The following is an 11,312-nucleotide window of genomic DNA, read 5'->3' as shown; positions in this document are numbered from 1 at the left end:
AATTACTAAGTTCAAAGACTATAAAAGTTATATCAAAGTAAATATATTATTGTTGATACACAGTATTAACAGAGATTAAGGAGGAGAGACATGTCATAATCAAGGAGTAGAGAAGAAGCATATAATTATAAGTTAAAGACCTCCTATTTTGAGTGGGATTTTTCGTGTTTTTTATTCATGCAAATTAATCCCTATTTTTAATGCAAAACTTAAGAATCTTAGATTAATCTAACAAAATGATTTCATCAATTTACAAGATAAAAATTGAAAAATAAATAAATAAAAACTATTTATCTAAAATTAATCTAAATTATCCTAATAAATTAATAATTTATGTAAATAAAATAATATTAATTCATCTAACTCCTAATTATCATAATTGATTAATAATATTAATAAAATCTATAAGTATACAAGTATAATCCTAATAATAATCATCCTATTCTAATAATTATCTTAAGAAAATTTAATAACATAAAATCTTGTTCTAAATAAACATTAATATTAACATAAGAAACTAAATCACCAACACACAAATTTTTTATTATAATATGTTTATTTTTCCAAATAATAAATTTAAATCTATTATGATTATCACAACTTTTATTTTAATAAAATTACTATATTTTTTTTATTTTTTTAAATTGGTTGTAATTATTTTTAAATGTTAATTTAGTAATATGATAAAAAATAAAAAATATTTTTATCGGTTCAAAAGTTTTTTTTAAATTTGTACTTTTATATATATTATAGATTAACCAAATGTGTCTAAAATCATGGGTATTTTTATTCAACATGTCATAATTCTATATATTATTCTTTTGTTAAAATTTTAAATATGATCAAATTTACATAATTTTTTTAATCTTTTACATTATAATATTAAATATTAATTTTTATAATATATTATTAAAAAGGAAAACAAATCAAATCAAATTGTTTGTAGGCCTCAATATTGGCCTAATACTCATATAGACAAAGTTCCAAAAGGACCAAAACTAAAGTAAGCACATGTATAAACCAAAATCTATCTCGTTGCTGAAAGTTCAACCGCATCCATAGTGTTCCAATTAAGAGGATTCATAGTGACTTTCTCCCGAACAAGTGTTCTGATAACATGCCGACTTCAGTTAGCCGCGGTACCGTCGGTGAACTCTCAACAAAAGACAATAAGTTGTGTGATGAAAAGCGAACTTTAGACGGCATTTTCTAGTACCTTTCTAAGATGATGATTCCGATGGACTCGCTGCTTGCTTTGGTCTGTATTGTCCAGCAGGTGGACCGTCTTTTCGTCGCTCGTATCGTTTGCTCACGGATTTTGATTCTTTTCTAGGTTTTGGTTGGTAAGTAGGGTATTTGCAGGGAGTTATTTCTCCGTTGATATATTTATCACCTACAAAAACACGAAACCGAAGCCGAAATTAGAAGCAAGATCATGATCTAGTTGTCTCATGAGAAACAAATATATTTCTATGCATAGCAAACCAACCTCCGTAATCTTTATTTTTAACTTCTATGTAGGAACCCGGCAGCACCCAAAGAACTACCGGCAATCCTACGTGTGGAAGAACAAAGTTCATCCCAAAGTCATGGATTGTTATGAGTATTAAGTATGGTTAGTTTAGCAGTTAGCAGTAAAGTTTAGCAGTTAGCAGTAAGTGCAGTCAGTTAAACTGTTAAGAAACGGTTATGATCTTACTCTATTAATAAGTTTGTATCCTCTCTTCAAAGTAAGAAAATATAGAAGTTTATTTCATGGTTATTCTATTCTTCAACATGGTATCAAGAGCAATAGGTTTATAATTTTTTTTTCTTCTTCATGGCTTCTGATCCTGTACCTGGGGATGATACTCCTCATCACTCTTCTACTTTTGGGGGAGATCCTTCGCGAAGTTCTGGAAGTGCCGTGTCACACACAGTCCGTTCTTTTTCTAAACATGATACTATCAAGCTCACCGAGAGTAATTTTCTTCTCTAGAAGCATCAAATCTTGCTCATTCTTGAAGGTTATGATCTTGAAGGTTTTGTACAAGGTACTGTTTCCGTCCCATCTCTTCTTGTTCCCGGTGTTGATGGTCAGTTGGTTGATAACCCGTTGTTTCATGCTCACAAGAAACAAGACAAATTTCTTGCTTCTTCGCTATTGTCAACAGTGTCTGATGAGGTTCTAGTTCATCTCACGTCATCCAAGAGCAGTTCTGACATTTGGTCTGCTATTGAAAAACGATTTGGTGTTAAGTCTAGCATTAAGGTTTCAAAAATGAGACTTGATCTATATTCCCTCAAGAAAGCCAGCCTTTCGATTAAAGATAACTTGTCAAAGGTGAAACGGCTGAGTGATAGCCTTATTACTGCTGGCAGTGCTGTATCTGAGCAAGAGCAAATCAGCATTATTTTAGCTGGGCTCTCGCCAGAATTTGAGTCTGTTCGTGTAACTGCCTCAGCTACACCAATGTCTCTAGACCTCTTGACTGATTTACTTCTTGACTGTGAAGCTCGACAGTTGGACATGTTGACTGAAGTTCCTATGCAGGCAAATGTAACCTCCTATTCCAAGAATTCTAGCTCTTCCAAACCTACTGATGGTTCAAGTAGCTATGGGTCAAGTGGTAGACAAGGACCTAGGGAACATGGCAGAGGCTAGTTTCGTGGTAGAAGTCACGGTAATGGCAGGGGGTGGACACGCTCCAGACCACAGTGTCAGTTGTGTGGTAAGCTTGGGCATGTTGTTCAAACTTGCTATCATCGGTTTGATGAAAATTTTTCTGGTGTGGAGACTAATGACTCAAAAACTGTTAACTATCATTCTTATGAACAAAACCCTTCATCCTGTTGTAATTTTCATTCTCAAGCTCCTGCACAGACTTCTCGGTCTTCTGTTATAGGGTCTTCTGTTCAGGCTTGGTATCCGGATTCGGGTGCCACGAACTATGTCACTTCGAATGTGGACAATCTTTCATCCCCTTCACCTTACACAGGTATGGATAAGGTCTCTATGGGAAATGGTGAACAAGTCTCAATAGCTCATGTAGGCTCGTCATCGGTGGTTTCTGGTTCTAGACTATTTCATCTTAGAAATGTACTTCATGTGCCTACTGTTTGCAAAAATTTATTATCTGTGGGTAAATTTGCTAAGGATAATTTGGTGTATTTTGAATTTCACCCATATATGTGCTTTGTGAAGGACATTCAGACAGGGAAGGTCCTCCTGGTGGGCCATATGCATAAAGGTCTCTACCGATTTGATGTGACTAAAACTGGTTCCTTCAAGTCATCTGCTGTACCGAGGGTCAATTCCATCAATGTGTGCCGTCCTTCGTGTGCTTCAACACCTTTGTTGTGGCATCAACGGCTTGGGCATCCATGCAACAGTTCTCTCAAAAGTTTTGCAAAGTTGTAATATTTCTTTTAAGAACAATTGTCTGCCAAGTGTTTGTTCTGCTTGCCAATTAGGCAAATCTCACAAGCTTGCTTTTAGCACATCTACAACAGTGTACTCCGTACCGTTTGAGCTTGTTGTATCTGACGTTTGGGGACCTGCTCATAAGAAATCAAATGGGTTTTCTTACTATGTATCCTTTGTCGATATACACAGCCGATATACATGGTTGTATTTTATTAAAGCTAAATCTGAAGTGTTGAACTGTTTTGTTCATTTCCAACGAATGGTTCAAGCCCAATTTGGGTTCTCCATCAAAATGCTTCAAACAGATTGGGGGTGAATATCGGTCCCTATCTGCTGAGTTGTTTAAATGTGGCATCCAGCATAGACTTACGTGTCCTCATACCTCGGAACAAAACGGTGTGGTCGAGAGGAAACATCGACAAGTGGTTGACATGGGGTTGACACTCTTAGCACATACGTCTCTTCCTCTAAAGTTTTGGTCTTCTGCTTTTTCCTATGCTGTACATATAATCAATAGGTTACCCCCGTCTACTCTTCACGGTGTTAGTCCCTATAAGATGTTGCATAAAAGGTCGCCTGATTACTCCTACCTACTTGCGCATTTTTGGTTGTGCCTGCTTCCCTTGTTTGCGACCGTACAACAAGCACAAGTTACAGTTTCGGTCAAAATGCTGTGTGTTTTTTGGTATTGAGGCTAATCATAAAGGGTATAGGTGTCTTGATGATACTGGTCGGATATTTGTGTCTCGACATGTGGTTTTTGATGAGACTTGTTTTCTATTTCAGCAACGCTCTCCTTCCAAGAGTTTAATTAATGGTCAGCAGCAACCTCGACAACAATCATATGTTCCTCTTGTTACACTTATAGTTTCCTCGAATACTATGGTGACTAGCTCTGACTACTTAAACTCTGTGGCTGATTCTACACCAAGTCAACCTATCCCAAATATGTCAGCTCAGCCGTCTGATTCGTGTAGTGAACAATATGAGTCTCTACCTTCAGTCAGATTCTCCACCCCGGGCTGTTGAAAATGTTCATCCTATGCAAACCCGGTGTAAGTTTGGCATCTATAGGCCTAAGGTCCTTAATTCAGTGCTGACTACTAAGGAGCCAATCTCTATAGAAGAAGCTCTTCAGAGTTCTGAGTGGACAGCAGCTGCACAAGCTGAGTATCATGCGTTGATTTCAAATCACACCTAGGATCTTGTACCGTTACCTGAAGGTAGAAGGGCGGTCGGATGCAAGTGGATATTCAAAGTTAAGAGGAATGCGGATGGCTCGATTGCACGATACAAGGGCCGTTTAGTAGTCAAAGGCTATCTTCAAGAAGCTGACATTGACTTCCATGAGACTTTTAGCCCTGTTGTGAAAGCTACTACAATTAGAGTGGTCTTGACACTTGCCATATCTTTGGGATGGTCTCTCCGTCAGATTGATGTTAATAATGCGTTCTTAAACGGTGATTTGAGTGAAGAGATATATATGGTGCAACCACCAGGTTTTGAACAACAAAGTGGTAATGGCCAGCAACTGGTTTGCAGGCTAAGGAAAGCTTTGTACGGGCTTAAGCAAGCCCCTCGAGCTTGGTTCCACAAGTTAGGGGAGTTTCTACTTGCAAATCAATTTGAAGCTTCAAAAGCAGATAGTTCCCTCTTTATTCACAAAGCTGGGAATCATTTGATGTATGTTCTTGTCTACGTTGATGACGTTGTGATTACTGGTTCTGATTCGAAAGCTGTAGATCACTTTATTGCTTGTCTCAACCACCAGTTTTCTCTAAAAGACTTGGGGAGTTTAAACTACTTCCTAGGGATTGAAGTAACTCCTACCACAAATGGTCTAATGCTAAGTCAGAAAAAATACATACTGGATCTTCTAAAAAAGCATCAATGGAGAAGTCAAATTGCTCTCCCACACCAATGGTCTCCACTTGTCGTTTGTCCGCTCGTGAAGGAAATGTGGTTGAAGATGAGAGTTTCTTCAGGAGCATCGTAGGTGCCCTCCAGTACATAGTAATAACCAGGCCAGACATTGCGTTTTCTGTGAACAAAGTCTGCCAGTTCATGCACAAGCCACTCGACACACACTTTAAAGCTGTTAAAAGGATTCTGAGGTATTTACAAGGCACCTTAGATCATGGTCTTCATTTTCATCGTACGTCCAAATTTGTGCTTGAAGGTTATTCGGACTCCAGCTGGGCGTCTGACATCGATGATCGAAGATCCACGTCAGGTTACTGTGTTTTTTTAGGAAGAAATCTTGTTTTATGGGGCTCCAGGAAGCAATCTGTTGTTTCACGTTCCACAGCAGAAGCCGAATATAGAAGCCTGGCAAATGTTACTGCGGAAATAGTCTGGCTTCAGTCCTTGTTAATTGAATTATGTGTCCCTACTCAGAAGAAATCTTTGGTCTGGTGTGATAGTTCCGCTGCAGTTTCTGTTGCAGGCAACCCAGTATTGCATTCAAAATTCAAGCATGTAGAGCTAGACATCTTCTTTGTAAGAGAGAAAGTAGCAGCAGGAATACTTCAAGTTGGACATGTGTCCAGCCTCAATCAGGTTGCTGATATGTTAACAAAACCATTGTCGGCAGTTATGTTCAACAAGTTCAGGCAGCAATTACGGGTGGCTCCAAATGAAGAACAAGTCAACCGAAGAAAAGGAAGTCAGGACAGCAAGGGAAATGTTATGAGTATTAAGTATCGTTAGTTTAGCAGTTAGCAGTAAAGTTTAGCAGTTAGCAGTAAGTGCAGTCAGTTAAACTGTTAAGAAACGGTTATGATCTTACTCTATTAAATAAGTCTGTATCCTCTCTTCAAAGTAAGAAAATATAGAAGTTTATTTCATGGTTATTCTATTCTTCAACATGGATAAGTAACAACATAGTTTAAACAAACAGGGTCGATGACAAATCTTCTGACCTTTGAACTTTTCCGAGGTTTCTTCCGATGCCGTGCATTGGAATCCAGTATATGTAGTGGTGCTAAACGCGTACTTCTTCGCTTCTTTCATGCTGTAATAACAAGAAAATAAAGTCCGTCATTTCTTCATTACAATAACTAGATACACAATACTCATCGGAACAATGATCATCATATTAGTAACAATGACTAAAAACATGCATAATGACCTCCATATTCATCTCAACTAAGTTTTAACACATTACGTCGCAATGAGCATCAACTTAATATTAGATACGGAACCTCGCGAGAAGAACATCACGAAAGTTCCTTCTAAACCATCTAAATACTAGAGACCTAAACATCGAGAAGTAAAAACACAATGCTAAGAAAACCTTTCCTTCTTCTTCTATTCATTTATATATAAAAGATTAGCCATTGAACTCCCTAGCTGAAAACTCATTCTCCGGATAGTAGACACAGATAACTTGATTTCGACCGAATTTCCGACCACGGGTCTCATGTTGATAACTAAGAAAGGCTCATTTAAGATGGATGTCCTTGGAAAAGACTGCAAATGACCTAAAAGAAAGCTTACTATAAAGCTATAAGTGACATATGAGTTGCAAGCTTCACTAATGTGAACAGATTGAAATCAAAGTGGACTTCTTCCCATTAACTTATGATTGAGCTAGATTTGAGTATCTTAATACTCAATTTAGATAGTTCAAGAGCCTAATTGAGTTTTTTATTATTATAAATGTGTTTTTAATACATTGACATCAAATTACTACTTTATCACAAAAGAAAGCTTGACTCGAGTTTTTGAGTATATAAATTGTATAAATGAGCTTCATTAATCTAAATTCGAGTAGTTGGATATTATTTCAAGCAAAGCTTAACATATTCGATCAAGGTTGAGTCGAGCAGCTAGCAATAAGTTTCTATTTGAGTTCAAGTTCAAATTTTTCATTATTCCAAGAGCAACTCAATTATGTAAGTATCATATATGAATATGTATACAATATGATTATAATTAAATTTTTTCAAAAATTTTAAATGTATTAGAATGTGAGGAATAAATAATAATCTATATATAGAAAAAAAAACCAAGCAAAACCAACAAAAAAATCTCATCAAAACTTGACATTACCCAGCAAGGCAACAAAAAAAAACAACCCATTTCATAAAAAACCAAGAAAAATCCCAAAGAGAAAAAAGAAACATACAAAAAAACTCCATATTCTTTCATAGTTTTCAACTAAAGAAAAGAAAACCCGGAAAGCTTCAAGTCATCTCACCTGCCAAGAACAGTGGCAAGAGTGTTGAGGTAAGTGTCAATCATTTGTTCTCTAGTAGGAGCAGGGTCTTTAGGGAACTCCATAACAATAAGCCAATGATTATAATCACAGCCGGGTAACATTATCGTTTCCCTGGGTTCATTGCTGCTGCTTCTCCTGGGTGAATAGTCACTGTCAAGTACTGCAGCTTTGATAGTACGAGGAGGTGGAGGAGTTGGTGCAGTCAGTGAGTTGAGTCCCAGAGTAGAAGGGGGAGTGAGTTGGAAGAAAGGGCTTTGTGGGTAAAAGGAAAGGGGGAGGGTTTAACAGAGTTGCCATTGGAAATGTGTGTAAGGGTCTAAGAGATAGATGAATTGAAGTGAAATTATTATGGTTATTTTCGGTTACGTTGAAGTTGGTGTTGGCAATGGCATGCTGAAATTTTTTATATTTTGGGTTTTCTTAATAAATTTGGGACATTGGGCTGAAAGCCCCAAATTGATGTATCTGATTTTTTTTTTACAAAAAAATTATTACGAATTCGTAATTATCCTCTCAATAATATCGTTTTTAAGATATGATTGTGTGCTTTGTGTTTTCCAATAATGTTATTTGTAATGTTCGACCTTATGTTCTCTTTTTAAGTAGAGACATTATTAAGTAAAATTGGATCTATGATTGATATCATTAGTATAGATGTTAATTAACTCTAGCCCAGGCTAAAATATTAACTTAAAATTTTACTTAAATTTATATATAGATTATTTTTTATTTAGGCATTAATTTTTAAATTTATACCTATTTAGGTTTTAAATTTTTAAATTTATATTGAAAAAACAAGATTTGTTTTATTATTTTTTAACATTATTTGATATAGTTTCAAAGTCTTTTTTAAACATATTTCTAAAAAAAATATATATTATTTTTTAAGTAGATAAAAATAATTAATAACCCTTATACGATATTTTAAAAAAATATTATTTTTACATAAAAATTTTAAGTTATTCTCACTATTTTAAATATAATTTATTTGTTTTTATATCATATTGTACTTCTTCTTCAAACAAACAAAAAAAATCAGGTGTCTTGACTTGTATAGAATAGTGGCTAAAGTTTTTTTGTCAAATACCCGTTTAGTACAAGTTTGAATCGTGTTAACCCTGTCTCCCACCTTAATATTGTATAAAAAGCAAAAAAAAAAAAAAGAAAAAAGAAGGTGAATATACTTGAGAGATCTCTCTATTTTAGGGACCAAACCAAATTAGTCCATTTACTATAAAACAGACCAATTTATTTTTTGTACTATTTAAAAAAATCAACTAAGTCCAAATTGAAATAGAGTTAACATTTACTATTAAAAACATATCAATTACTATTTAACGAGATTGAAATTTCAAGACATTATTTATACAGTAAATGTTACCTTTGTTACAATTCAAACTTATTTGAATCTTTTTGATAATATAAAGATTAAATTGAGAGGGACTAATTTGATCTAATCCCTATAGTATAGGGATCTGTCAGGCAATTTAACCAAAAAAATATGTTATTTCAATTTTGTGAAATTGGGCCCATACACAAATGGGCCTAAGGGTGCTGATTACAACTCCATAGCATTGCTAAAGGAGCCTATAATTGTGGATTTGTAAACCTATGTTCTATATTATTTGTCTTTCACTACCAAAAAGGGTTTGGTTGAAAATTTACAATATGATTTTTGGAAAATGAAAATATAAATATGTGAAAATAAAAAAATTCTTTGTAAAAGTAAAAAATAATGAATTTTAACTTTAAATAAATTGGTCCTAATTCAAACTCATATAAATGCATAAAAATATTTTTTTTCAATTTTTAAAAAAATAGAAAATAAAAATTATTTTTAAATAAAAATAGAAAATATTTTCGAAAACTATTTTTTTTATCTGAAGACTGTATTTACTTTTACAAACATGAAAATCAAATGAGTTGTTAGTATAATTAAGTAAAGTTGAGAAAATTTTAATTCATTTTTTTTTGTATAATCACAGATATTTTCATTTATTTTACGGATTGAATATTTATTTTTTTTGAATTATTTTTCTTTAATAAATATGAATTGGTGATGGCTCTCAACATAAATGATGACAAAGGAAGGAAAATGTAGGAAGTAGGTTCTTCCAATTACTCTTCATATTTCCATCATGAAACCCTTTAATATAAATCCTAACTTTTCCAAGGCTCCCCCATGGTCATGCTATCTTAAAACTCTCCATATATATATATATAATTGCAATAATGTTAGCAGCCTCTTTATTTTATATAAAGAAAAAAAATAGAGAAAATTAAATAGAGATATCCTCTTATTATTGATGCAAAAATGTGTCAAGCTATCGGCCTAGAAACTGACCCATGTGCCTTAAACCCACAAAGTACCTTCTAGGACTTGATATTCTTTCAAGCAATTTTGCATATAATAAGTGGCCAATGATGGAGTTTTGGTTAAGGTATTCAAAGGTTGGAGTATTGTGTTTGGAGAAGACAATCTCAATAATTGAACACTTCTTTTCATTTTAATTAACTGTATGTGAAAGATGTTTACAAACAAATTGGATGAGAAAGATAAATTAAGAAAATAAAAATGACTTTCAATCCTAAATCTATATTTTATATAATATTCAGGGTGAAAAATAAGGTGATAATATTAGAATCTGTGTTAAATAGGTGTCTAATAAGAATTTAATCACCGCTTTATACACTCTCAATGTTTTAAAACAATCAAATATTTTATTTAAAAATATATTTGTCCAAGGATTGAATATCTACACATGTTTGAAGTGATGTTCAAATTTGAAAAAATTTAAACAAAAATATTAGACTTGAAATACGAAACTAAAGAAAACCCATTTTTAAATATGAAAATTTCAAGCTCGAGTCTAATTTAATTTTAGTTGAATACAAATACAAATTTAGTTCCTAAAAATGTTTAAGCCTTAAACTCAAATATTAACTTTTGAAGTCATTTAAAATATATAATAATTATTTATTTAACCACTAAAACATTTTATCTTTTAAATGAAAAAAAGGGGGGCAAATTGAGCTAGCTTGATAAAAAAAATTAAACCCGTATTTTAAATCAAGACTTGAGCAACATTTAACGTCATTCATAGAAGTTTTTTTAAATATACCTCCTATTATTAATTATAATCTTTGAATTCTTAAATCAAATAAAAATATACACTTAAACGCGTTCGAACATAATCAATTTTCAACTAAACTAAAGCTTAATTAACACATTTGAAGTCAAGGATTACAACTATTCCCCCAAAACATTATAACCTCAAGGAAACCAAGCACAATGAGGAATAAAAAAGGAAACCGACCAAGAATAATGATTATATGTGTACATATAAGAAGGTTTGTGATAGGTGGAGGACAATGTTATTGACTAAAACAAAATTCAATTCACCCAAAACACAAGTATTTATTTAATAAAGGAATGTTGAATAAAAGAGGGTCAAGATTCATGTCAAACCCCATTAAGGTGGGATGGCTAATAATGTGACAAGACATATGTCCACTAGTCAATTTTGTTTATTTACTCATCATCTTTGTATTCATCATCATTGAGACCTTAAATATTTTAATATTTTCAATGGTTGAAATTGGAACTTCAATTTTCCCATGGGAATGAGTTTCTAACAAAGTCAATGAAAAGATAGAGATGGTCATTTAAGGCACACCTCTCTT

General features: G+C 33.4%; 1 protein-coding gene across 1 annotated transcript; it reads right to left on the bottom strand.

The window, feature by feature from the left end:
- Nucleotides 1–939: 939 nt before the first annotated feature.
- LOC107902211 (multiple organellar RNA editing factor 9, chloroplastic) lies at nt 940–8,020 on the bottom strand. The gene is made up of 5 exons (XM_016828428.2): nt 7,995–8,020; nt 7,608–7,880; nt 6,328–6,419; nt 1,490–1,555; nt 940–1,393 (listed from the first exon to the last, which is right to left on the bottom strand). The coding sequence occupies exons 1-5, from the start codon at nt 8,018–8,020 to the stop codon at nt 1,221–1,223; spliced, it is 630 nt and encodes a 209-aa protein (XP_016683917.2). The 3' UTR covers nt 940–1,220.
- Between the last annotated feature and the right edge of the window lie 3,292 nt (nt 8,021–11,312).

This window comes from Gossypium hirsutum, chromosome D05 (genome assembly GCF_007990345.1).
Source record: "Gossypium hirsutum isolate 1008001.06 chromosome D05, Gossypium_hirsutum_v2.1, whole genome shotgun sequence".
NCBI classification, from domain to species: Eukaryota; Viridiplantae; Streptophyta; class Magnoliopsida; order Malvales; family Malvaceae; genus Gossypium; species Gossypium hirsutum.
This window is presented reverse-complemented; position numbering and strand designations above follow the sequence as displayed.

What these genes read in the sequence shown, in the direction of transcription:
- LOC107902211 (XM_016828428.2), bottom strand. Translation starts at nt 8,020, where the DNA reads ATGCCATTGCCAACACCAACTTCAAC. An exon ending in TTGCCAACACCAACTTCAAC is followed by an intron (nt 7,881 to 7,994) that starts GTAACCGAAAAT and finishes TTACCCACAAAG; the next exon opens with CCCTTTCTTCCAACTCACTC. An exon ending in AACCTCGGAAAAGTTCAAAG is followed by an intron (nt 1,556 to 6,327) that starts GTCAGAAGATTT and finishes TTCCACACGTAG; the next exon opens with GATTGCCGGTAGTTCTTTGG.